The sequence below is a fragment of the Eucyclogobius newberryi genome, unplaced genomic scaffold (genome assembly GCF_026437365.1).
Source record: "Eucyclogobius newberryi isolate DKJ021-1_F unplaced genomic scaffold, fEucNew1.0.hap1 SCAF_10, whole genome shotgun sequence".
NCBI classification, from domain to species: Eukaryota; Metazoa; Chordata; class Actinopteri; order Gobiiformes; family Gobiidae; genus Eucyclogobius; species Eucyclogobius newberryi.
In genome coordinates, this window is record NW_027315724.1 from 22,822,921 (window position 1) to 22,850,799 (window position 27,879).

Below are 27,879 nucleotides of genomic sequence, written 5' to 3' on the forward strand. Positions count from 1 at the left end.
CTGTTTGTTTGGTGCAGGGCTGCAACTTATGATTATTTTAGTTATCGATTAGTCTAGTGATTACTTTTGATTCATCTATTACTTGTTTTGAACTTTTGTACTCAATTTTACCCAGATGAAGCTGAACTTAATCCATTTGAGGACGTCCTGGTGGAGAACATTTTCAGAGAGTTGATTTCTGTTCTGTCAGAGTAATAAAACCTCTTCTCTCAGCTCATGGCATATTTTGGAGTTTGTGTTTACACCAGTTAACGATTATTTGACTAGTAGTTATTTTCTATATTTCTATAATCATTTAGCTGCGATTAATACACTTGTTGCAGCCCTAGTTAGAAGTTTTGACTTGAACGCTTTATCCCCAACATTGTGCGTGTCTGTTTGTGTGTGTGTGTGTTATATTTAGATAAAAAGTGCATTGAATTCGACTGAATCTTAAGAAAAGTGTCTTTTTCAGTCTCTTGAGCGACTGCTGGAGTGTGTGTCCTCGTGTCCATGTGAATGTGGAAACGCTGACAGTTGGATCCACAGGTGCCAACACTGCCCGCAGCCCTCAAATGGTGCATTGTGCCCTTTTTAATGATACCATCTTTAATTGTGACCACTGGGTGTCACTAGATATCGCTGATCATTATCTCTGTGCCCTCCTCTGCCACATCCTCCTATTCAAATTAAAACATGCATAATAATAAACATCAATCTTGCAACGTGCCATCAAATTGGACCGTCGTTGCTGTATATTAGACGGACTTGTGGCGTTTGGAGGTGAATTTGAGTTTCACGCCCAGTTAAAAAAGAACATCGGGTCTTTGGGTTGGTCCCACAGAGGACACCTCCAGCGGCAGCCATCTTGGAAATGGCGATATAGCACTGGCATGGTATGTTTTTGTCTGCGGGCATCCTTTCTATTTGGGATAACATCCAAATTCCACATGCATTTGCTGTGGCTTTCGTCCTCTGTCCATTCCACTTCAACCTCGCTGCGTTGTGCCTTCCCGACCATGCAAATAAGCTCATTTACAAAAAGGGAAAAAAAAACAAATGAGAGGGAAAAATGGAGAGTTGAACATCCAGTCAAAAAGGGTCCCTCCCTGCTTGCACCTCCTCTGCCTCGTGCCCCATCCCTCCATACCCTGCCCTGCTCATTTGAATAAATTAACACTCCCTGGTGCTTAAAGTCTATGTACGTGCACGCTCATGTAATATTCACATGTATGCAGGCAGTCACACCTTAGAGGAGGAAATGTACTAAACACATGCTCTTGCACTGTGACGAAACACGCACGTATGACACGACGGTAATACCTTTGTGGTTGTTGTTTTGCATTTCATACCAGACATTTTATGGTATTATAATGCAAATTTGTATTGTATCTTGCTTTAAACTTGAGTCTAAGGTTTCTCTCCACACTTTGGACCCTTTTACTGCGGCTGTGCATAATATGGTATACATGATCGCTAATATGATCCTGGCTTCTAGTCAAGCAGCTCGGATTGTCTGTGCATTAACATCATATTAACATCATATTAACGTATCCACTTCCTCACTCTTTCTGTTTGCCTCTGGCTCCTCCTTCCTCTCTCTATATATTTTGTCACTTCTTGATTTACTTATTCTCCTCCTCAGTCTACAAACTTGGACAAATGACATGAGTGATGGGACAAATGACATGAAGAAGTCCCATGGCTTGACTTTTGGATGTTAGCTATGGTCTAATACTTGGAGCTTAGTGGCTCTTCTCTGGCCGGGCTGGCCCTCTTGGTCTGTCAGGGTCCTTGACTATCACTAGCTAACATACAGTACAAGCTGCTTTGTGCTGTCAAGCCCACTCACATCAGCCCTGTAACCAGCTCAACCCTGACACTATGTGCTTCTGTAAAAGGCTGCACCAGCGCTGAGAGCAGCTTCACTGTGAAGATGAATGTCAAGACGGACATAGAATGGGGACAGTATGGATTAAAGACTTTGAAACAAAGTTGTTCACTTTAGAGATGACAAATCTTTTTTTTTCTGAACTGTGTAAAGAATCTCATGTGTGCCTGTTGGTTTGTGTAAGAGTGGCTGTTCCAGTTGTTACATAATGGAGCACAGACAGAGTGAGCTGCTACATCTGCCAAACTACCACAAACACTACCAAGTCAAAACAACCCAACAAAAATGAATACATGGAATTTGCCACCTGTTACACGCACATATATATAGATACATATCTTTATCGTGGACTCGTGGTCCATAGTAAAAAACAGACAAATACAAACAGACAATATAGAAACATTCAAAACTACAATAAGAGGCCCCTGACCTCTCTGGAGACAACAATACCAGTGTTTCCACCGCTGTCAGACGACATACATTTATACAGGTTTCTTGCAGCGTGTTCACTCCAAACACAGAACACACATTGAGCATCTGCCAGAGACCAGCTGAACTAGGGCTAGATTCCACCAGGTCATCAGAGAACATTAAGTGATTGACCACAGCACTTCCAGCGATGCACCCAGTTCTACGCCTGTTCTGCTGCTGAGAGGTCATTCATGAAGAAATGTAACAACATCAGAGACAAGTTCCCGTGTCTCACCCTGTTACTGATCTGAAAGGGTCCAGACCTGTAGAGTCTGGTGGCCATGCCAATAAAAATATGTTTAAGCACTTTGGCTTGACTCAGTTTGTACAATAATTGTCTGTGGTTCACATGGTCAAATGCTTTCAAGGCTTCTAGAAACATCTAGACATAAAGAAAGTGGAGTGTCGATTTATGTATTTACTTAATAATTCTTTTAAAGCATAAATGCACATGTCAGTACCTTTAAAATCAAATTGATTGTCTGTGGAGATAATGTGATTATTGAACCTACTCAGGAGGATTTGTTCGTAAACTTTAGATAGTCGGCTACACTTGCCAGAGCAACAGGTCTGTAGTTATCACTTTCCCTGCTTTGACCTTTTTACAAAAATGTTGTAATGATGAGGAAAGAAATCTTCAACATTGATATTGGTGTAATTAAACATGCACAGTTTTTCTTCATAGAGATGTTATTGCTTTACTTGAAACGTTCCAAAGTATGACATGAAACCCTTGCCTGGAAATCCAAAGGACATGGAAAGTTTGATTTTGTTCTAAATGACAGATGACCAATGAGCTCCTCTTTTTCACATGTGCTATGGAAATAAACACATCTGATTGCACACTACAGTTTGAGTTTGACTGGAGGCGGGGCCAGACTCACTCTTCTTAAAGAACTCAGGTCTGGATCCCAGTTAAAGTTACACTAATCTGTCTTTTATTCTATCAAAACAAATGTTTGACTCTTGAGCGGGTTCTCCTCTTCACAGATCTCACCTGTCACCTCCTGCATGTCTCCATGGATACGGATACCAGGGCCATATTGTGGAACATTCCAGGCAAAGCTAAGACATCTTAATGGAGACAAGCAGATGACAGATCCTCTCTAGAAAAGTTACATGTTGCTCCTTTAAGATGTACAAAGCGTTGAGTCTGAAAGTAGTTTCCATTCTGCGCAACCTATTTAAAATATACCCCAGAGTTATTGTCAACTGTTGGTAGAAGAGCACCGGGTCATAGAGCTCAAACCTGATTTGCAAGTCAAATAGACTCGTGCGTTTTCGTTTCTCAGCGGCTGGTTATGTCGTGGAGCTGTGGTGAGAACATCATTTACACAGGAGGACGTCTGAAGTCCACTGAGGAGAAGTCCCAGCACTTTCGCCGTCTGCGGCTCACCTCTCCGTCACCGTAACAGTGGGCACCGGGGGTGGGGCAACGGCAGCTTGTCCCGGTAAGGGGAGGAGAGAAGAGAGGCAGAGGCGGTACTTTTTTTCCGCGGCTCGTTTCGCGGCGCTGGAGACTGCGGGACCAGGGCTGGAGAGACAGCCGGGGAGCATCAGCACATCCAGTCCAGCACAGTCCGACCCCCTCCCCTGCTCTGTGCACTCTTTTTGGGGACTGCACAACATTCCTATGAAATATAACTGCTTTTAATGGCATGTGGCTTGTAACTTTACTTCTGCTGTATTCTTTACAAAAAGGTAAGTGGAACTTCCCTAATGTCCTAATGTTATAAAGACATAGCTGAAGTATTTGTAAGTCACACCTAAACTTTTCAGATTTACATTTGTATTTTCAGTATTTAAAGGTGCGCACGGAGAGATGATTCTCACAGTCATTTATACGGCTCAGCCAATGATGTCTTTTAACCTAAAACCATCACGAACGTCTTTTCTTATCCAAAAATCAAAACGACTTGATCAAAGCCATGATTGTATAGTAAAAGCTGCGTGTTTAAGAGAAGAGAAAGGGGTTTGCTTCAGATAGGAAAGTCGATCGTATTTGTGTTTTGCATAATGAATGTGGAGACGTCGTGAATATGGAGGCTGCTGAATAGGAGAGCTTGATAAGGATCTGCTGCGCGCACGGAAACACTGGCGACCCTGCACACTGACTTCTGCCACAAGTCCATTGTTTATCCAGAAAAAAACACAAGTTTCAGTCAACTTTGACACGCTTGGAAACTCTGGTGTGAAAATCTATAAAGTGATGTCCCTCAGGGTGCCTTATAGAATTGGAATGAAATCCTTACAGGTATGCACTCTATTGGAATAAAAACAGGTTGAAATATCAGCACACACGAGTAGAACATGCATATGTTAGAATGGATTGGTGGAAGGTGCGTAGATTGATGTCAGGGACACTGAGCTCCGCAAGGCTTTTAATTTAGAGATAATACGTCCCAGTTGAATATTTAACGACCTGGTTGTATATTACATCTGATTTTCCAGATTAAATGTTGTAAGAGTAAGTGTGTGGCGCATATAGTCAGTTGTTATCTCTCGGTCTAATTATTCATCCACCATTTTCTGTGGTACCAGATTGCACTGATTGGCTTCGCTCTAAATACTGCGGAAGAGGGAGAAGTGTTATTTTGTCCTGGAATATTCGCTACTTGTTGTGCTGTAAATGTTATTTGGCATTATTAATATTCAAATGTGATAATATATGTATTTAGACCTAAAGTTTATCAATACAAGTGGTGGAAGGTTCATTTTCCTCACACTTCTGTGGTTAAATGTGACGCCCTGTTCGTTGCGATTGGCCTTGGCAGTGCCCTCTGCCAGTCTGCAGTTGTTTTGTTCTTTGTCAGTGTATTACAGTACACATTTGATTTAAAGTATATTGGCTATAGCCTAGATTTCTCTTGACGCGTAAATTAATCTTTAGCTCGAGCTTTGTTAAAAGGAAGAGCAAGAGGAGGGTTCGAGTCTGAGGCGGAGAGAGGATGGGCGACATGTAGCAGGGGAAAACAGAACTTCATGTTTTTAGTCGGTTTTTGCAATGCCATCCCCATCATCATGATGCATTTGTGAGCTCCGTTCTTTTGTTTCCTATTTGTAAGTTTATAAAGCAGGTAGAATAAAGTTCATATTGACACTGATGCTGCGCTATTTCTGACTGGATTAAACCCTCCTGTTCTCCCGTGTCCTGATTATAATGTGAAACGATTGTGGTACGCACTGAACTTTTGGCCTTTACAAAAATGTATTTTCACTTTTTGAGTCGTAATGGTTGTATTGAGTGATCAGGGAGCGTGTGTTGCTGCGCTTTGGCTTCGCGGGGGGCGGGAGCACGTGAGCGCGTGAAAGAGGGGGACACAGCCATTATCATTGTTTGGGAGTCTGCTTGTCATTTTTATGGAGGGCAAATGTAACCCTTCAGAGGACTGAATGAAATCTTTTAGGCCTCGCAGGCCACACACAGGCCTTGAGAATCTTACATTTTATAACCGTAAAGTGAGAACGCCGCACACCTCAGAGACACGCGCACGTTTTCAAACCGATAACGAATAAAACATAAAATAAGCTCTCGGTCGCTTGTCATTTACGTGGATTGGGGCCATGCTTAAATTATTTCATCAATTAATTAAATTCTGGTTTGATCCAGTCTCAGTCATTGGGCCTTTTCGCCACAGTGAGCAGTGTGTGCTGTTATTGTCTGTTTTACATCGGAATGACAGCTCTGTGACTTGATGGTCTTAAATGATGTGCAGCTAAATGTCTGTTTGTCTGTTTGTCCTCTCATTTTGTTTATCACTGTGACTGAATTCATTTGTTCAGCAATAACTAAATTAAAGTGCTTCCTGAATGTTTTGTTCAATTTCAATAATGCCTATAATATCAGCTGGGCCTTTACTGAGAGGAGAAAGTGTTAGTGCAGTAGTTGTGAGGGAGAGACTTTCCACGTAGATTATGTGTATTTTTATTGGCGGCAAGTGAGTTTGTCTCCCGCTTTTTGTAATCTTCAAGGCTGGCTATTCAAGTCGCGTTCTGTAGGCCTAGGTCTTATATTGCCATTTTAGTTACGTTATCGCACGGTGTGCCATTTTCCTTTTGTGATTTGAGTGTTGTCGTTGCTTGAAAGTGCTTTGTGTAGTCTGAAAGTTTGAAAGTTAGATATGCTCAAAACTCGTCAGTGGTGCAAAGAAGAGGTTTGTTGGTCTGAATTTTGCGTAATGGAGATACATTTTTTAAAATCTCCATTACGCACAGTAAAACTGATCAGGTTGTCTTTATTGACTGTAAAGCCACTACACTTTATAAAACAATGTAACTATAGGCCTATCTCATATAAACTACATCTCATCTGTAAATCCACATCATTTTAATGGTGAACTTTCTTACTGCTGTACAGTGCACAAGGCTATGTGGATATGTATACTGCTGTCTCTTCCTGTTTGTGTGTTGTTTACTCAGTGATAGAGCCCTTATTTGCAAGCCTCATTCACCTACTTTAATAATTATTATGATTAAATGCCATGCTTTTATTGCAATGCTTCATCTGCTTTCCTTGGTTGGCTGCTGGAAATGTTGTTTGTAGTTATGTCTGTAGATACAAAAATCAGTTTGCTCTAATGAAATTCAACCTGAAAGTGTCACATGACTTTGTGTGTCTGAAAGAAGAAAGATGAAATAAAAAGAAGAGGGGTTTTTAGTTGTTGGCTCTGTTTTTCTTTGCACGTGAGGGTATGAATCTCTGTCTCTGAATGAATGTAGATGAGACAGAAAAAGATGCATTATGCATAGTGGCTCACCATAAGCAATATCCATGTCTAGCATACATATTCATACTAAATTTTTATACTTCAGCCAACAAACACTTGACTTAGATGCTAAACAGAGAAGAAAAAGAAAAGGTTGAAGAGCAAAGTAAGAAACAAACACACATATTTAAAGACAAATATTTCAGTCACAATTAGATAAACCAGAAGTGAAAGGATTTACGGTCCTGTTCATGGTTAGGTGCAGTATGCAGTATTTGCTTATTCTGAGGGTTAGGGTCGAATTATAGCTCTAGATCATAATAAATGGATGAATCTGAGGGTAAATGCTGCATTGAAAGAGGAAGAGCAGTGTTCAATTGCAATGTTTTTCTAATTTGTGCTCTTCCTTTATCGAGGCATGTTGTGGCACTCTCCATGGTGCTGAAATAGCATATTCTTCAGACTTGCTGTAAGTGTACACGAATGACACAGATTTAATTAATGAAAGAATGGATTGAGCCTGACTTTAATTCATTTTATATCCTCCAGTTCACCTGTAGGAAAGCATTGTGACACAAACACCACTGTAGTCAGTATAATGTTTGTATTATCATCACCGACATTTAGCCAAGCTCTCTATTCCCTCTGACCTTGTGGCACTCACCGAGCGCCTGCTTCAGTCTGTCATGGGTCTTGTAACAGAACCTTTTGGCCCTTGATTTTAGTTCTTTACACTCTTCACACAAGCGTAAGTAGCAGTGAATTCAGAAATCAGACACAGACAGGCCTGTGATCACAGAGCGGATAGACAGTTATGTGTGTCAAATGTAAAAGGAGATTATGTGGGTTTAACTTTCTGTGTCTGGCAAACAAACTTCCATCACTTTGTCTGATTGTGTCTTGTAGAATGAGTTAAGACATGTTTATCACACATTTGTTCATTCATGTTTAAACATAGATTAAATGCATATAGTGAAAATAAGTATATGTTGTGCTTGCCTTTATCTGCGCAGCCTTCATATACCTTAATAATTTTAATACGGACAATTTATTTCTGTAAATGCTGCCAAAATCTACTTTTTATTTCATTGAAGGCTAAGTGATAAAACACTGTCAATACCTTAATTAATTTGTGCTATCTGACAAACCCTCTTCTCAAGTACATGAGCATTAAAGAGATAGGACTAATTCAGGCTTTGTTGACATAATCCAGTAAAAGGGATTCATTAAGTACCATTGTCTGAAAAGATTTGTTTCTGGTTTAGGGCATAGTGTCTTCCCTTGGCCCACAGCCAAGCTGAGCTCAGCACTTCTTAATACTCTACTACATCCCCCCATGCCTTCGTAACCCCAGTGAACACATGCACAAGCCCACTGTTCCCTAATGTGCTGCTTTAAAAGGAACCAGAGTTGCTATTATGACGAAGTATCCATCATAGACACTTAATCTGTGACAAAGTATTGTAAAGCACTGGGTCATTTAAGGCTGTCCAGAAACTCATGCTATAATAAGCAAAAATGTATTTATGAACTCTTTAAAAAACATACTGTTATGAACAGAACATGAGGAGGTTGTTTTATCAAGCCATGTGACCCTCCCTTCAGTGGGTGCACTGTAGCAAAGGGCTCCCTAAACACATATTAGATTAGACAGATTAGGTTAATGCACATATAATAAGATGGATATCAGTCGTTTGGAAGACTGAGGCAAAATTGTTTATGAAAAGCTGTGCTGTAAAGTACTGCAAAGTTGTTGCTAATGCCGTGTGGAACTCATTGACAAATAGACTGACTGTCTTTATGTGATTGACATTTGGCTATCATCCTCTTTCACATACCTACATTAATCCTGTTTTCTTGTCGTTTTTATCAACAGTCAAGAGTGAGGATGTTATTTCTACGCGACTGTACTTTGTGAACGCCTCCCTGCAGCGGGTGACCTTCTCCAGCTCGGTGGGGGTGTCCCTGCCCTGCCCCGCGGGCGGCGCCCCCCATGCCGTCCTGCGTTGGTACCTGGCTGCCGGAGACGACATTTACGACGTACCCCATATCCGCCATGTGCATGCCAACGGCACCCTCCAGCTCTACCCCTTCTCTCCCTCTGCCTATAACAGCATTATCCATGACAATGAATACTTCTGCACTGCTGAGAACCAGGCAGGCAAGATTCGCAGCCCCAGCATTCATGTCAAAGCAGGTGAGTGTCTTTGACTTTCTTCATCTTTTTGCACCATAGTTAAAAATGTAACGTAACATTAAAAATCAGTCATGTTGAATTTTAAAGTGTTATGTACCATTTACCCCTCAATATGTGAATTAGACAGTTGGACATAACATTTTAATAATATTGTATTAATAAGCTGAGATAATCATAACTATAGTTCGTTCTAGGAGGTTGAGAATATATATACCAGTATAATAGACAGTGAAACCAGCTGCTATAAATACAGATACCTTGTACTATTTTGTAATGCAAATGACCTTGAGCAACATTAATAATATTGCTTACAGCACTTTTCAAACATGAATGAGCGATCGATCAATCACAGCAGCGTTTCAACACATATCCAAATAAACCTAAAAGTCCCCGTTTAAATTTAGTCAGTTTCCCATTGAAAAAGTTCATATGAGTTCAGCAGGTGTGCAATGTGTGGAGTGAGAGCAATGGTGGGTAATAGGCTTAGAGTTTTTATTTCTTACCACACTGGCAGAGCAATTGACTGTGGATGTTCAGCTCAAGTTCCTGGTTGGGTAAGCTCACCATCAAGAATTTAGATGATTTGAATATAAAGACCAGCCAACTCAAAGTGACTAATTTGAGAATGTCACTTGCTTCAAACCCTTGGTTTGGACAACATCTGCTGTAGCCCTTTACGATGCCCCCCTGCCCCGAGACTGAATGAACTGCCATGATTAAATCTACTTGTCTACGTGACTCATGAGCATCATGTGACTAGAAGGCCACAAAATACCGCAAAAATTCCAAGCGGCCAATACACAGCATAGCAGTGCAGAGTAAAACAAATTTAGTAATTAGTAAATTGCTAATTAGTAAATTGCTTTAGGTTGTGAGTAATCATTTACTTGCGTAAATCGAAGTGTTCCATTGTAGAAAAATATTCAGTTGTAGATTGAGAATGACTCTTGGATGAGAGTCGAGAGTCTCCAGATGACTACAACTGAATCTTTTTCTACAATTAACTAGAGTAAATTGAAATAACCTATAATTGAATTTGAACAAATGCTGTTATTTGTGAGAGATGAACTGTCAAAATCACAAAATATGTAAAACCTGAAGATCAGCTGAACTCTGATCAGATCAATCAGTGCATACGGATGTTGTATCATTGGGCCAGACACTTCACCCAACTTGCCTCTTTGCAGTATGTCATGTGTGAGTAATTGTTGGTGGTCGAGTATTGTATGACAAGTGTGGCATCAGGAAAAAAGGGAGTGGCACCAGGGGGAAAAAAGCTGTTCAAGTTCAAAATCAGGTCAATATACTCAATAGGTATACAATATACATAGTAGGAGTGCAATCTATGTGTGTGGTCACAATTTTGGAAAGTATCTAATGGAGATTTTTCTGACGAGCATTGGAATTAGATTTGCATCCTAAGGTTATATAGAATTCCATCCAAAGTTTATATTTTAAACACTTAAAGGTGGTATGGACGATTTTTTTCATCAATTTTTTTTATCATATTTCCTCGTGGCGTGGATAAATCATTTGTCCTGTCACGTATCAATCATAAAATGCACCTACCGCTCACCTGCAGCCGCGTGCGGTTCGTCCCCACGTTTCCGCGTGCCTAAGCGCATGGATCTATCATAATATAGTTCCCTCAGTGTACGGGGCAAAATGAAGACGGAGAAAGACAGTTCGAGCTGACGCAGAAGTGGACAGAAATCTACGGGAGACGAGAGATGCGATGCGCTCCGTTGCGCTAATAATCAAACGCACGTGTGTGTTGTATCAGTCCGCACGGGGGAGTGCGCATGCGCACTTCCGCCTGCGTTCTCAGATCGCCGAAAAATCGTCCATACCGCCTTTAATTTGAGCATTTGAGACCAAAATATGACCCGCTAAACTAATGCAGGGTTAGCAGGTTTTATACCAAATAAAACATTATATTTAGTTTTTTGCAGTTGAAATTACTTCAATAATTGCAGTCTTTGTGATTTGCAACCTGAAACCATTCAAATTGAAATTTGATTGCGTGATCTTCAGCCTAATTGTGATAAGATTATTTTGAGTTAATTGTATTGGCTCTTACTAATTTAGACTTTATATTTCATTAGAGAAAGATCAATATATCGGCCGAAATTTGTCCTTTTTAATGGGTCAGCTACTGGTCTTAAACCTCCTTCAAAGTTATCATTTAATAATTTTCTTTTTCAATTTCTTTCTTTTAAAATTTTTCTACATTCTTAAAAACACACAACACATACAAGAGATGGAATAACACCAGAGAGAAAATAGACAAAAGCAAATCTCGACGAGACATCAAAATAAAACTAAGACGCACAAACTCTAAAATAAAAGTCCCAATTGGTCCAAAGTCGGTTAAATTTGCCCAATTTCAATTTTTAGTCCACGTTAACATAATTTTCTCCATTTTCCATATGTAAGTTATGATGTCGTTCCAGTTTCTGATTGTCGGTGCAGTTTGAGTTATCCATTTTTTCTTTTCCTGCAGGAGTATGCTCCAAAATGATCCATTTACTGTGTCTATTGCATGAGTTTTGAGGCACAAATACATTGGGGCAACCACAGTTTCTCCAGCAGTTTGACATGGTGTTATGAAGAACCGTGACAGAATTCCAACAGAATTCCCTCCAAACATGTGATTACGTGGTTCTCCATTGTAATGTTCAAATATTTTCACATTCTTCGTTTGTCAAAATAAAATTCGTCTCTTTCCCATTTATTTTTAATATTGTCAAGTGGCTGCCTAAATTGATCTATATAATTTAGATATTATTCCCCTTGAACGTACCGATTTATAAGGTGCAGCTGATCAGTCTGGTCAGGATTCTAAAATAGTTGTATCGGATTTTATCATTAAAAAAACAATTTCGGTCGATCTTTACAAAATGTTGATTCCCCCATGGGAACAATTAAGTCTTCAAATTTAACTTAAATCTAACAAATTCTCTAATACTCTCAATTGTTGTCCGTATAAATGTGTTGTATTATAACATTGTATTTTATGGTCATTGTAATCTTTTCAAATCATACATTTACACTGATTATCATTTTTTTCCCTCTCTTTTTTGTTTTTTTTCTAGGGGTTGTGATTTCAGTAAATTATTGAATAATGACTCCTAATAGAAGTTCATCACACATAGAGCTTAGTAAAATATCTCCTTCCAGTGGAGGGTCCAATTGACACAGTAGGACAGTTTGAGTCATCTGCCAGTGTCACAACTATAAAGTTACAATATTGTTGTTATTTCAGGTGTTTGTAACACTAGAATATACCTCACAGACACACATTTGTTTGTTCACATGTAGATGACTGTATCCATAGAGTGGTATAGACACAGAGATGCATATATCTACACACAAGCACACTCGGCACACTAGCCTGTGCGCAGCTCATGCCAGCAAGCCTCCTGTCTCCCAGTCTCTCCATCTGTCCATGGACTGGAAAGTCCCTTAGCCACTTACACACTGAATCACACACTGACACACATACACACTTCCATTTTAGTCAGGCTTGCTCTTTGTGTTTAGTTGCCAGCTCTTTGTCAGAATGCTGGGCAGAAAACATTTTGACTGTCCCAGTCAGATTTGAACAGCATCTTGTGTTATTCATAAAGGGTGATTTTAAATTATTCCTTTTTCTCTGCACTGACACTTAGAATCTCACCCATCTGGCCAGTGTGGTTCCCAGAGGAAGACAGTCCCTCCAGCATCACAGTGACCTTATAGGCCGCTTCAGTGCTGAGATGACCTTCTCTCCCAAATAATTACAACAATTAATCAATTAAATGCTGAGGCAACCACAACTCCAGAGCTCCATAAGCAGGCCTGATTCTCGTGTGGTGCACCTCATTACCCCCACAGAGTGGTTGCCATGGGCGACAAAGGCGTGAGCGCTAGGGTGTGGCATGCCCCGTCTCAGGTGGTGCGCTAGAGTGATGACAGCTGACAGCACACAGTGTGGCTCCCCCTAAATCTGAGCCCCTCCCCCATCCTGCCTTTGGTCTGTTTCACCCTTCCCTTCACATCTTTACATCTCTCAATCCTCCCCCTCTTTCTCACCCTTTTCCATGCATGCTGATTGTGCTCCAGTAATAGCAGCAGCACCTGTCTGGATGGCTCTATGTGGGCTGCGTTTGCTGAGTGTTTGGGCATTCTTACCAGCCAGGTTAGGGTGTATCTTTTTATTATTTATATACATTATTTGGTGCCCATAGGAAACGCACCCAGACACATGAGACATATGTCTCCACCCAGTATGGAGACATACAAACCCCACAACGGCCCCACTATGCCCACAAATCCAACCCGGGACCTTTTTTGTTGTGAGGTGAGAGCGCTAGACAGGAAGACAGAAAAGCAATGACTGCCATATCACTAAATAACATCTGCTCACCTCCAAGACTTCTCCATTTAAGATAAGATAAGATATTCCTTTATTGTCCACACATGGGGAAATTTCATTGATGCAACACAGGTAGATACAGAGGTAGATACAGAAGAAAAGAACAGATCACTTATAGGAAGTTATCTGTTTTTATATATATATATATATATATATATATATATATATATATATATATATATATATATATATATATATATATATATATTAAAAAAATACTATATTAAATAAATTACAATATTCAACATTTCTCCTCTTTGTTTTTGTGGTTCACGTTATGAATAAGTAAATGCCGTATTTGGTTTCCCCGTCTTTAATTATTGAAGTGACAGTGATACAGGACTACAGTGACAGTGCGCCCAGTGCACCAGACTCGTGTTTTAGCTCGTTTCTAGGCAACCAGTCTGCATATAGTCAGGCATCAGTAACATCCTAATGATTCTGCTACACATGCAATGGGGGAGTGCAATTTACACACAAATCAGTTGCACAACCATTTGCATCATAACATGTTTCATGAAAAATAAACTTTTACAAAGTGTGCAAAGCTGACCATATCAAAAAAGGCTTTATAGTACAATATATGAGCCGACCAAATAGGATCATAATTGTTCATCAATAAATGATGGAAACCCTCGTTCTTTGTATCTGGGTTCACAGTGTGTTTGCTCTCGATTTATCAAGGATTGGAGTGATATTAATTTATTTCAGAGATTTGAGAAACACTTTTATTACTATTATTGCAAACTTTAATGTATCATTGATTGAAAAGCGAGACAATAGAAGATGACCAAGTTAGCAGAACATTATTTACATACACTATATTAAACCTCATAAGAGTCCGAGATCTCTCCGGTGATGGTGATCCTGTGATGGTGATCCTGTGATGGTGATCCAGTGATGGTGATCCGGTGATGGTGATCCTGTGATGGTGATCCTGTGATGGTGATCCTGTGATGGTGATCCTGTGATGGTGATCCAGTGATGGTGATCCTGTGATGGTGATCCGGTGATGGTGATCCTGTGATGGTGATCCTGTGATGGTGATCCAGTGATGGTGATCCTGTGATGGTGATCCAGTGATGGTGATCCTGTGATGGTGATCCTGTGATGGTGATCCAGTGATGGTGATCCTGTGATGGTGATCCGGTGATGGTGATCCTGTGATGGTGATCCGGTGATGGTGATCCGGTGATGGTGATCCGGTGATGGTGATCCTGTGATGGTGATCCTGTGATGGTGATCCGGTGATGGTGATCCGGTGATCTGATTTAAAGGAAACTATCAAGCTGCTAGACCTGTTAGACACAAAAATAAAGCTGTAATCACTTATTCAAAGTCAAATCAGCCATTCTAGGATGAACAGAGTCAGTTTCTTCTCCAAACCTACAAATAAAATTACTAAAAAGTCACTAAACCTCATTTTGAGTTAAATTTTCTTCAGCTTTGTAAGGGTCTAGTGTCAATCAGTCCATACCTGAACCTGTCTGAATTATTTTTACTACGGAAAATCTAGGCGGAATTTAAAATCTGATGTTCCTCTCAATCATCAGAGGGAAAAACTACTCAGCATCACAAAGAGTCCAGCCATTTGTTCGTACTCCAAAGTGTTCAGAGACAGCTTCAGTTTGAATTGGGGCTCTTTTTAGTCAGGCAGGTTTTAGGAAAACTCATCCGGAATGTTTGTACCAATTTGTCCCTAATCAAATGAATAAATAAATCAAATATCAGTACTTTTTAAGTTGTGTTAGTCTGAATCCGCCGTGACCTTACCTCCCTTTGAACTGTGACACTTACACGCTGTCGAGCTGGTTTTAAACACTATGAAACTCTTATTAGGCTTTGGGGATTTTCCCTGCTATTGACAAGTGGCACTGGGGTCAGCCGGAGTGTAAATAAATGATTGAAAGAATTGACTTGGCCACAAGAGAGGCGCCTCCCCAATCAATGCCAGTTATTGATTTGCAGGTACATTGCGACTCTTTAAGTGAAAATAATTAAAAATGAAGACTTGATTGGAATGATTTGTCTTTTAAGGGTGATTTGTGTTAAAGAAATCTTGGCAGGTCAGCGAGTCTGTGTTATTGTATGTCTCAGGAGAATATATTGCTGCTGCTGCTAATTGGTTAAATTAGTCAAAAGTAGCTTTGTAAACCCCCAATCAACCAGTCTGTGTAGATTTGTTTTTTCTTTTTCCAAGTCCCATTGGCCAAAGCACATATTCTATACATTCGTATAGGTCAGATATGAATATGAAAATGTCCCTATTAAGACAATACAAAAAATCGACATTTATGTGTGTTGTATATAAATCCAGAAGATTCAAACTAGGATCTGGCCAACCATCGGCAACGTTTTGATGAAAAATCTCATGATTTGAACGGGACAGTGGGTTTGGTTCCCCTGGATTACAGTGACAGTGGTGGGAGGCATAAAGCCATCTTAATGACCAGGGGAGCTGGCCTTCAGGCCACTTGTTAATTACAGCATATCATGGAAGAGCCAAGATCAAGACCACCATGTATTTTACACATTGATGAATGTATTTGTGATTCACTCACCCGTTCCTTTATTACAAAAAAAACCTTTAAAAGTTCATTTGTTTTCTAATAGAGCTGGGCAATATTGACAAAAAATATGATTTAGACATTTTTTTGTATTATCTTGATAACAATTTTCACAATCTGGAATTTGCTAAACTTGATGTCTTGGTTGAGATTCAAATCTAGCAAATAAATGTGTAAATTTAGCCGCAAAAAGGCAGAATTATATCTTTATACCCTTGTAGGGAAGATTAGCTAGATGCTTCTGTGATTTTTCTTTTAATCAGCTATTTCTGCTGTCATTTTTATTAGTTTTGATTATAGCAACATACTCAATATTCTTTTAACAATTATTATCAATATTACCATTTTTGTGATAGATCTCCCATCCCTAGCTAGCTCCTTAGGCTTTAAGATGATCACTGTTCTTTTTGTTCACTGGCACCCATTCACAGTCTAGTGCCCTGCATGAGGTGGGAGTGTGTTTTTGATGCCTTGCGCCTGTTTGTGACAGGTCCATTGGCCAAGAGTGGCCCTCAACTCCTTCCTGTCTCATAGCATCTGCAGCGTTGTTCTTTAAAAGGCCAATGGCCACTCACAGTGTCTCCCTCTCAGCCAAGCTCCAAGTCAACCCTCCTTTAACTTTAATCACAGACTGGTGGCTTTTCAACACCAATGTTTCTTTTCACGTGGCTTTGGGTCAAACCTTACAAAAATATGTCACTATTTATACATTTTCATTCGTCTAAATTTAGGACTTTTGTGACATTTATTGTGATAAATTATTTTTGATTTATATTCTTTATAAATCAAAATATCTGTCTATTTAAAAATGGTAGAAAAATAATTAGTTTCTACTCAACTTATAGTGGTGCGGATTCCTGTGCCCGTTCTTCGACGTTCTACTTTGGCTTCTCTGTCAACACTTATTTTACATCTATTTTAAACGTGTAACTTCTCTGGTGGGAGGTCACATGAGATGTTTTTGCTTTGCCTAGAATGTTTCATAGTATGTTTCACAGTGCGGCATTAAACATATCTATTTCTATGGAGACAGACTTTGTGAGAGGGGACCGGGTTCACTGTACGAATGCAATAAAAAAACACCTTAAATTGAACAAATGCCAGATTCAATGCCAGAGAACTGGAGAACTTTAATGCCATACTGTGGAATATTGCTGGCAGGGGAAAAACATCTTTACGGAGACAAGAAGGTGGCCTCCCTCCAGAAAAGTTCAATTGTTTGGTTGAATGAATATTAACAATGAACCTGTTTTGTGCAGTGTTCAGGGAGCCCTACACAGTCCGCGTGGCTGACCAGCGCTCCATGCGAGGAAATGTCGCAGTGTTCAAGTGCCTCATCCCCTCAGCTGTCCAGGAGTATGTCAGTGTTGTTTCCTGGGAGAAGGACACCGTCTCTATTGTCCCAGGTAAGACACTTTGCAGCTAAAAGGATACAATAATAATCCAGCCAGTATCACTTGCTTAAATGGACTGTTTGATAAATTCAATGTTGGGACAGTGACAATATACTTTTTATTTCAAATTGTTCCTTTTTTTTGGCTGTGAGACTCTGTCAAACACTTGTTACTAAAACTCTTTGTCAATGTCCCTGTTTTGGCTGTGAAACAATGTAATGTTTTTAAGATAAGTTAGATGAAATGGCTTTTGCTTGCCACATCTCCGGCACTTCACTGACTGACATCATTGTGTTTAATAGCTGCATTACAGGGATAAATCAGGCGTCATTGGTGGTGTGTGTGGGAGAGTGAGAGATGGAGGTGTGTGTGTTGACTGGGGCGTCTAATTTGATGAGAGAGCAATGTGTTTGCAGGTCATCACTGCTGCTGCCTAAGCTCTGTCATGTTCTAGACTTTGTTGTACGTCTGTTGTATCACAATTATTAAAATAGTAGCTTAAGCAAGTTTGAGTCTTTGAATTGACATTTATACATGTGTAAGTGTGTGCAAGCATGTATCTCAAAGTCAGTGTTAACACTTGATCTATAGAGCAATTGCAGATCGCAGGGTGTCAGATTAGACTGTTTAGGTCAGATGATACGCCGTGCTCCTGCTGCCCCTTATCTGGCTCTCTGATACCAAGCACCTCTTTTATCTCACTTTGTTGTGTGTGTGCTGTGTATCAGTGCTGTACCTCTTTGTATGGCTCTGTCCTTCACAGCGGAGCACACATTGATCCAGCGCAGCTGTAGTGTGTATATTTATGTGTGTGTGGCCTGAGGGGGGTTTCCTGTCTGGATCGATAAAGCTTGCTGTTGGATTCCCCTCTCTCTTGTCACAGATCCCTCAGTGTGAAAGTGGTGAAACCAGGGCCATTCTGTTTGACTGATAGCTCAGCAAATGCAGTGTGTGTGTGTATGTGTGTGTGTGTGTGTGTTTGTGTGTGTGTGTGTGTGTGTTTGTAAAAGCCACTGTATCATGACTGTGTGGTAAGAGCTCAGTGGGAGAAGGCTATTGATCAACTGATGGGCCTATTCATTAAAACATGCAAATACTGGCAATACACACAGGCCAGGGGGCATGGACTCAAACGGATGCAATAAATGTAACTGTTATGAACTACACTGTAAGCAGAAAGAATTAGCTATGAACTCATGTTCCACTGTGTTTAAAAACTCTTCTGCACATGCTGATGCTGACCTCTCTTTTACATAACACTGCTATGTTTCTAGTGAAGGTTTGAGGCCTTTGTCAGCGTTGAGGCCACTTACAGACATGCGAGCCAAGCTTCTATGTGCCTCCTAATATTAAACATTGCTTCACACCTATCATCCATCAATGCGTCCATCAAGCCATCCATCAATCACTGGCCGCATGTACATCTTCGTCTCTTTCCCCTGCGCTGGAGATACGCCTGTGGTTTTCCATTTATTAGGGACAGTTTATGCCAAGGTAGTGGCCTGACAGGATGACACATGCCATATAGACCGCCATGTTGGTCAATAAAACTTAGTTTGAATGGGCTTTGATGAAGAGGCAGGATGGTGTTAGTTGACAGCTGGCCTCTCTGTGATGCGACCCTGCCTCGGTGTTGTGTCACTATTTGACAGCCAAATGTGTTTGCATTGAGGCCTGTTTTATGGAGGAGGTGCAGGGGGGCTGAGGGGAGACCGGGAGAGAGACACAGTCAAACAGACGGGGCTGCTTGTGTTGACCGGCTATCTTGGGTGTTACTTCCTTGTCATATCTCCCTTGTCTCTTTCTAGACATGTCTTGCCTTCTTACTGATGGTTTGCCGGTTGCATGTGGTTAGAAAATTAGCATTTGTTTGCTTGTCAGTGAGGGCACTGAGAGAGGCTGCTCCGCTGACAGATGTGTATGAAGGGACTTCTCCTCCTTGTGTATATGTTTCACTTAGTATCCTTCTCGTTCTGCAATTGGAGCTTAAAACAGTGTGATTTTTATCTGGTCACCATGGTAACGGGTGCAAACTGGCGTGCAAAATGAGGAAGGTGTGAGGATGCATTGGTGCCTGATTTGTATTAGTGGATCTCCATGGCTCAGATCTACCATACACATGCACACGCACACACAGAGGACACTCCTGCACTTTAATGCACACTTTTGTGTTTTATTCATTTATTTTCACTTTACTCATACTTGGGTTCGGGTTAGAGTGAGTAACGGACAATATCAGAGCTTTACACGGCTTCATCTCAAACTTTGGTAAGAAAATTAGAAATGTGACCTCCCTATGGTTAAGTCAGTATTGATTTACAGATTTCTCTTTCCAAAATACGATGCTATTGTATGGACTAATCAGAATCAAATATGTTAAAAGATAAATTGCCTTATTGATGTGTTCCTTGATGGAGTTATTGATTTGTTGATTCTGGTTGAAAGGGAGGACACACGGAGCGGGCTCATGTTGTGACATCTGGGTTTTTGCATCCATTGATTGAGGGTGTTTAATCGCCTTTCTCTTGCACACACAGTAGCTTTGTATGTGTGTGTGTGTGTGTGTGTGTGTGTGTGTTTGTGTGTGTGTGTGTATGTGTGTGTGTATGTGTGTGTGTGTGTGTGTGTATGTGTGTGTGTGTGTGTTTGTGTGTGTGTGTGTATGTGTGTGTGTATGTGTGTGTGTGTGTGTGTGTGTATGTGTAGCGTCACCAGAGCGGCTTTTGCGCCAGTCTCCATTTTGTGGCCACTCTTGTCTCCCCTCCTCTCATCTGTACATCTACTCTTCTTCATCGTGTCCCTTTTTCTGGAAGCACTTTTCTCTGTCCAAAGTGACAAAGCATCATCTTTTGCTTCCACTCCATCAAGCTTAAACGTTAACAACAGATCGGGACAAAAAATAGCAGAATAGGCATAAAAGACAAGCACCAAAAGTGGCACAAAAAGTATGACATGCTGAATTATGCAGATGGAAAAGTGCCACAGAATGGAGGCTGATGGTAGGTATACGTCGATGAAGAGACATGGACTCACCGAAAGGTGTAGATGCCTTGATTTCTTGCTGTCCCCAGCACCCAAGGGACCGGGAAGGGGCCAGGGGCTTTAAAGCTGCCAGGCCTTCCCATTAGAGATGCATCCCAAATGTACTTTATGCCCCACCGGCCCACCCTTTTCCTCCATTATCTTTGAGCCTTGTTTTATTTATTTATCTATTAACAAATCCTTGCATTGTACTAGTCACGTTTTAGGAGGTTACTCATAGTGTTGTCGGGCTGAGGTCGTGCACCGGGTGTGAAGGGGAAATGTGTAGTGTTTACTTATTGATTTGTTTTTATAGGCTGTGGTTTGTATTTCCCTGTGTGTCTTTTTGTGCGAACCTGGCAGTGATGCATGTTAGGTCGGCTTATTTATTCAGCACTCATGTTTGGATGTTTTACAGAGAAAACAGGTGCAGGGCGGCTCTGAACGGGCTCTGTTTGAGACCAGTGTGTGTGTGTGTTAGTGAGAAAAAAAACAAGAGGGACGAAGACAGTGGGGCATTCACTGCTGTCCCCCAGACCAGAGGGCTGGAACGATGGGCGGCAATGAGAATACACAGATGTAGCTTTCAAGTAATCTTGTTTGAATACAGAGATGTAAAGATGGTGTGAGAGCGAGAAGGGTAGATAGATAATATAAATATGTGAGCAAAGATGGAAATGGCAGATGAGATGTGGAGATTGAAGGAGGGAGAGAGGGAGGGAGGGAGAGAGGAAGAGTGGCGCACGAGGAGAATTTCAATGGCACTCCAATCATGCAGGCAGTCTCGTTAGCCCAGGGAACATTTGCATAGTGCTTTGGCGAATTCATTTGGCCTTACTCAGAGAAGATGGCTCCCTTTCCTCGCTGCTAGTTAGTTATTCATTAACAGCACACGGCTAAGGTGTGTGAGAGTGCATACAAGTGAATTAGCGTCCGCCACACTGTGTAATCTGAACATTTCATTTCAGTTTAGCTCAAATGTATGAAACACAAAACCAAGATATTGTAAAAGTCCACATTCAAGGGTTGTCAGACATTTTGTCAATGTGAAGATGTCAGCGCTTTACACAACAGCCATCATGATTTTCAAACACCATTTTGCACCAATAGTGATGCGCTGTGGCTTTGAGAGCTAATTGGAAAGAAATGACGTGAGTTGAGGCAGCCACAAATAGGATCACGACTATTCTGAAGAAACATGCAGGTTTGACAAAACTGGGGCGCTTGAATGTCAACGCTTTTATGGTTAGTAATAACAATGAAGACTACAATGGAGTCCGGGCCTTTCCGTGTGAAGTTTGCATGTTTCTCCCTGTGTCTGGTTGGATTTCCTCTGTGCATTCTAGGTTCCCCCGTCAACCCAAGCATGCACAAGAGGTAAAACTCCTCCACTAAAGCTAATCCTGATTGAGAACAGCACAAGATCTGCACTGCAGCGACCACAGCTCCTAATCGAAGGCGTCGTGAGTTTGAGTCCGGCTCTCGACAATTTGCTGCATGTCATTCCCCAGGTTCACTCCCGTTTCACGCTACACTGTCCTGTCAAATGAAGCCTACCAGACAAAATATCCTTATAAAAAAATAAATAATTATACAAATACTCTAAAATACTCATCTTTTTGAAGGTATGCTAAATTGTAATAGAAAGTAAATCCTTTATACATATTATACCTTACAGTATATGAGGTAAAAAGAGCTTATAAAACATTTCTGTTGGCTTGACATAATATTGCCTGACTATGACTTCTGGATTAAAAAAGTATCGCTATATTCATTTTTGTCAATACGGCCCACCCCTATTTTAAAAACACAATTAAATGTTCGGCAATTAGTGTCCTCAATGATATAAATTACATATCACAAAGCGTTGCATAATCATAGGTTGACTCAAGGCTATGATGCTGCAGCGTGTTCCTGTATTAATGAATGAGAACATTGCGTGAATGTGATATGCATATGTTTGTGTTTTATAGTTGTGTGTTGGGGGCAGGGCAATATGAGAAATATCCTGTTCCAACATATCCCCTCTGGAGCTGACTTAATGACCCATGACCTGAAGAGTGCATGCTCGAGTAGGACGGAGTGAGAGGGGGGAAAGGGAGGTGCAGGGGTGCCAGGCGGGAGAGGGAAGAGGAAACAAAATGGAGGAAAAGAGGCATACATGCAAATGCACTCCAGCTCCAAGATTAATCGCAGTCCAATCAAAATCACAATTTGAATGAACTCAATTAGCAAAGCATCAAAGCTACAATTTTTCAAAGTAACACAATTTCCTCCACAAAAAAAACAAAGCCACACTTTCTTATTTTGCATAAAAAGAGGTGCTAACCCAGTAATTTAGAGCTGTACAAACATGTACTGAAATGCATGGGATTATTTTTTTATTAGAATTATCTGTCAGTTTATTGCCCTATTTCACTCTTTCTGTCCATTCTCTTTGATACGTTTAAAATGTGACTTTTGAACAGAACCCTATTATTAAAACATAAAATGCAAATCTAATCGCAATTGCAATACTTTCCATCTTTTCCCCCTGAATCGTGCATTCTTAGAAGGCATCCTATAGTGATGGACTAGTTAATCTGATTAGAGTGAGTAATATAGTAACTAATAATGATAATAATAATACGTTTTTTTATGTTTTATGTATATTTATTTATATCTAATGAAGTTATGAAACTGTATGACGCAATTACAATGGCTGTTATATGGGATATTTTCACAAACAACACACAAATAATGCTCTTCTAAAAACGAGACAGAGGAGTGTGTAAATGCTGTAGAAAAGGTCAGTTTAATGTAAAATGTATCAGCAGTGTTTTACCATCAATTCTACCATGTGTTTGAGAGAGATTTTAAACACCTTTTCCAATCATTAGTTAATAACAACTCCAATGTGCACCATGTATTCTGAATACTTTCCATAAAGAGAAAGACTGTTTTGTGAGAAATGTGATATTTACCCTAAATGTTGTACATGCAGTAATAATGTACTATCATCATTAACGTCTCAGCTGTTTTGTTTAAGCTTTGAGGGGGATTTACTTTCTGGACTGTCGTTGTGTCCTTACATTTCTCTTTCCCTCCAAATCTGCTATTTCAATGATGTGCCTTCTTCTGTCCACTCTACCTTCTATACCTCAGCTTTTGGAATTTGAAAGAGCCGTTCTTCTTTTGTGTCTGGTTTGTTTGTGTGCAGTGCTATTATTTTACAAATGCCCTGAGCAACACACGTTTCCTGTTTCTCTCACCTTTTCTCATAGTTAAAGGTATTAAAATGCTCTGTGAGACTCATATCTTAAAAGAAAATCTTTTCTTCAACCTTTGCCAAGCTAATGACTCACAGTCTCTTTACCTCATTTGTACTAATGCTTGCGTGGCTGTAGTATATACACACACACATATATCCATATATATATATATAGTAAGTCACAATAATAATATACCAGATATTTGAGCTGCGTTAATAAAGAAAGGTATTTTACAAAACATTATATAGTCATAGTCCAAATTATTTTTGAATCAATGATTATTTTGTAGTATTTTTGTGTACTGTAAACACATGTTTTCTTTGTTTAATTTATTGGATTCTCCATCCAACTTTGCTGATGACAAAAAATGCGCATGAGAATTGTGTGTGTGTGTGTTGTGTGTGTGTGTGTGCGCGTGTGTGTGTGTGTGGGTGGGTGAGTGTGTGTGTGTGTGAGTGTGTGTGTGTGCGTGCATGCGCGTGTGTTGTGTGTTTGTGTGTGTGTGTGTGTGCGTGTGTGTGTGTGCGTGTGGTGTGTGCGTGTGCGTGCGTGTGGTGTGTGTGCGCGTGTGCGTGTGTGTGTGTGTGTGTGCGTGTGCGTGCGCGTGCGTGCGTGTGCGTGTGTGTGTGTGTGTGTGTGTGGAAGAGAGGGAGAGAGAGGAAAATCTTTGTACATCTGAGCTTAGCTGACTAAGGCTCCCAGAAGACAAAGGAAGGGTGAGAGGAGAGCCGGAAGACTCAGTATAGAGGAAAAAGCGAATGTAATTTGAATCTCATATACATTTCAGTTGAAAGTCATGGTAGCCTTGATACATTCTCTGTGGAGCAGGGCTCACCCACCCACTCTCATGGACAAAGCTCTTGTGTACGAGCACAGATTGACAGTTGAGTGCTCGCTCTACAGCTCATTCATCCTTGTTGACTGTATCCCTGTTGCCAAGTTGAAAATACAATGCATGTCAGATGCAGCCATTCTCTAAAATACATTACACTGTGCTGGCTGCAGTCACTCCAGCGTTTGTCTAATTCAGGTACAATGGGACTTTTAACACCTTCAGATTTGTTGAAAAGAAAACAGATAAGGTTCAAAGCTACATAACTATGCAAAGACTGTATTAACAAAATAAATAATGAAATATAGCCGCAAGCGGCAATGATCGGCCCTCGCTATGCCGCCGCCACGCCGCAAGAGGAGGGGGCGCTGACGCACCCCAATTGTCCTTTTATTGCGCCTACTGCTGAATCTGTGACGCTGTCACATCTTCTCCCTTTTGTTTTACCATCAAAAAGCAATTTTATTTTGAATTCTTGGCAAAATGTGCCGCACAGACACCGTGACTCTTAGAATAAAAATGTGGATAACTTTTGATGGTCCACCCCTGAAGATGAGTCTCACCAAATTTCAGGTTGATAGGGCTGACGCCCTAAGAGGAGTTTGTGAAAGTCTAAAGTGTAAACATGTTCTGGCGATTTCCCCATTGGAATAACATGGAAGGTTTCGGTCATCATTACGGCAAAGCCGTAACAATTATGACATGGGTCTCATTGACTTTTTTGATGGGGATGCTAAAATTGAGTTGTGTGTCAAATTTCATATAATTTGGCAAAACTAAACATTTAACCTCCATAGAAAATCAGTAGGGGGCGCTGTGGCTCTAAATTAATTTATTTCACTTCAAGTTAGTTTAGGGCAAAGAGTTTAACAACTGATTCTAATTTGACGCAATTCGGACTTTATCTGCGCAAACGGCAGAAATGTTAAATTTGGGAGATTTCTGAAATTCTTGCTACAGTTTGCGGCTTCGCCGCACAGAGACCGTGACAGGTATCAATGTAATTTGGATAACTTTTGATGTCCCACTCCTCAGTAGCATTTTCACCAAATTTCAGCTTTTTAGGGCCAACGCCCTGGGAGGAGTTTGTAAAAGTACGACGTTTGGAAAAACTCCGAAGTCATGTTTAGCCATTTTTTAAGCAATATGGCCGACATTTGGTTGGGCGGACGGCATTGCCGTAATAATATTTTTTACTTCTCTTGTCACCAGCTACCTCTGCGCCAAATTTCATGATTCTACGATCAGATTTTTTTTGGGTCATTTCCCATCTCTCAATGCATTTTTGGTACATTTGGGGGCGCTGACGCGCCAATTTTTTTATTTTAGAAAAGGGAAATAGCCAGAATGTAGAGAGGCACGATTTTTAGAGGTGTGAACATTTTTGTGACTTTTCGTCAATGTTCACTGGGTGAAAAATAGGGGGGTTGGTCCAGAGAAGAAGAAAGAAAGAAGAAAGAATATTAAAGCCGCAAGCGGCATCCAACGGCCCTCGCGGGCCGCCGGCCTTCTGACTCTGCTCTCTGCATTTTACAGAGATGGCGCTAACGCAATTGTCTAAGAACTAGGACAGCGACACATTGGACATGTACAATGCTGTGCTCAACCAGTGCAAATGAACACAAATGTCGGTCAAATGTGCGGCTCCAGCGCACAGAGACCGTGACACTTGGAATAAAAATATGGATGACTTTTGATGCTCCGCTTGTGTAGATGATTTTCCCCAAAATATGAGCTTGATCGAGCTATTGCCCACAGAGGAGGTCATTAAAGTGTGAAGCATAAATGTGAACATTTCAAGGATTTGGCGTTTTTCCCATTTGTGACATATATTTGCGGCTCTACCGCACAGAGACCCTAGTACTTAAAATCAAAATATAGATAACTTTTGATGCTCCGCTTGTGTAGATGATTTTCCCCAAATATGAACTTGATCGGGTAATCGCCCTAGGAGGAGTTTGTTAAAGTGTGAAGCGTAAAAATGTGGTCATTTTAGAGATTTAGCGGTTTCCCCATAGGGATAACATGGGATGTTTCTGTCATCGCTACGGCTACGCTTTACCAAATATGACTTTGGCTCTCATACTTTTATGATAAGGATGGCAAATTAGAATTTTGTTCAAAATATCATGTCATTTGGAAAAACTCTATTGTTTATAGACCACTCTGAAGGCCAAATAGTCAGAATTCTGGGAAACGTTTGCGGCTCCGTCGCACAGAGACCGTAAAAGCTATCCTTAAAATTTGGATAACTTTAGATGCCCCACTTGTCTAGAGGACGTACACCGATTTTGAGGTTGGTGGGCAAAACGCACTAGGAGGAGTTCGTCAAAGTGTGAAACATAAAAATGTTGATATTCGAGAGATTTAGCGGTTTTCCCATAGGGATAACATGGGAAGTTTATGTCATCGCTACGACTACGCCGTAAAAATTAAGGCATTTGTCTGATAAGCTTTTTTGATCGGGACGCCAAAATAGAATTTTGGGTAAAGTTTAGAACATTTTGGTAAAACTAATTTTTGACCTTCAATGTTAATTTAAAGGTCACTCTGTAGGGGGCGCTATCGCGCCCATTTAAATTTTGTCATCATAAACTGGTCCAAACTAGAAAGTTGAACAACTGATTCAAATTTGGTCATAATCGGACTGGTTTTGATCAAATGGGAGCAATTTTTAGAGCTGCAATATTCCAAAATAAGTTGTCCAACTTTGCGGCTGCGCCGCACACAAACCGTAAAAGGTATCTCAAAAAATTGGATAACTTTAGATGCCCCACTTGTCCAGAGGACGTACGCCGATTTTGAAGTCGGTGGGCAAAACGCCCTAGGAGGAGTTCGTCAAAGTTTGACGAGAACAAAATGGCTAACTCAGCTTTTTTTCATTTTCAAAGGAAGATGGCGAGCATAGGGTAAGTCTGGGGGCGTGGCCACAATAAAAAAAAAAAATTGTCCTCAAGAGAGGAATGCGTGTCCCAAATTTCGTAGCTCTACGGCAAAGTTGACCCCGGGGCGTCTCCCATAGGCGCAATGTATTTTGACTTTTGTCGGTGGCGCTGTCGCGCAATTTTTTGACGAAAAAAAAAATGGCCCAGAAAAAATCTAATTTTTCGCCGATTCTGAATTTTGGGCAAAGTTTGGTGAGTTTTTGAGCAT

At 40.6% G+C, this 27,879-nt stretch overlaps 1 protein-coding gene across 5 annotated transcripts in view; it reads left to right on the plus strand.

The window, feature by feature from the left end:
- The first annotated feature begins 3,780 nt into the window (after positions 1-3,780).
- The window catches only part of LOC140377798 (cell adhesion molecule DSCAML1-like), an 82,699-nt gene continuing 58,600 nt past the window's right edge, over positions 3,781-27,879 (plus strand). For 3 of the 5 annotated variants that reach the window (XM_072463370.1, XM_072463378.1, XM_072463385.1), the window contains exons 1-3: positions 3,806-4,042; positions 8,924-9,244; positions 17,488-17,634. In XM_072463370.1, coding sequence (XP_072319471.1) covers positions 4,000-4,042; positions 8,924-9,244; positions 17,488-17,634 — 511 coding nt within the window. In that variant the 5' untranslated portion in view covers positions 3,806-3,999. Of the gene's footprint in view, positions 4,043-8,923; positions 9,245-17,487; positions 17,635-27,879 lie in introns of all 5 variants that reach the window. The other 2 variants (XR_011930130.1, XM_072463394.1) reach the window with 2 other exon arrangements.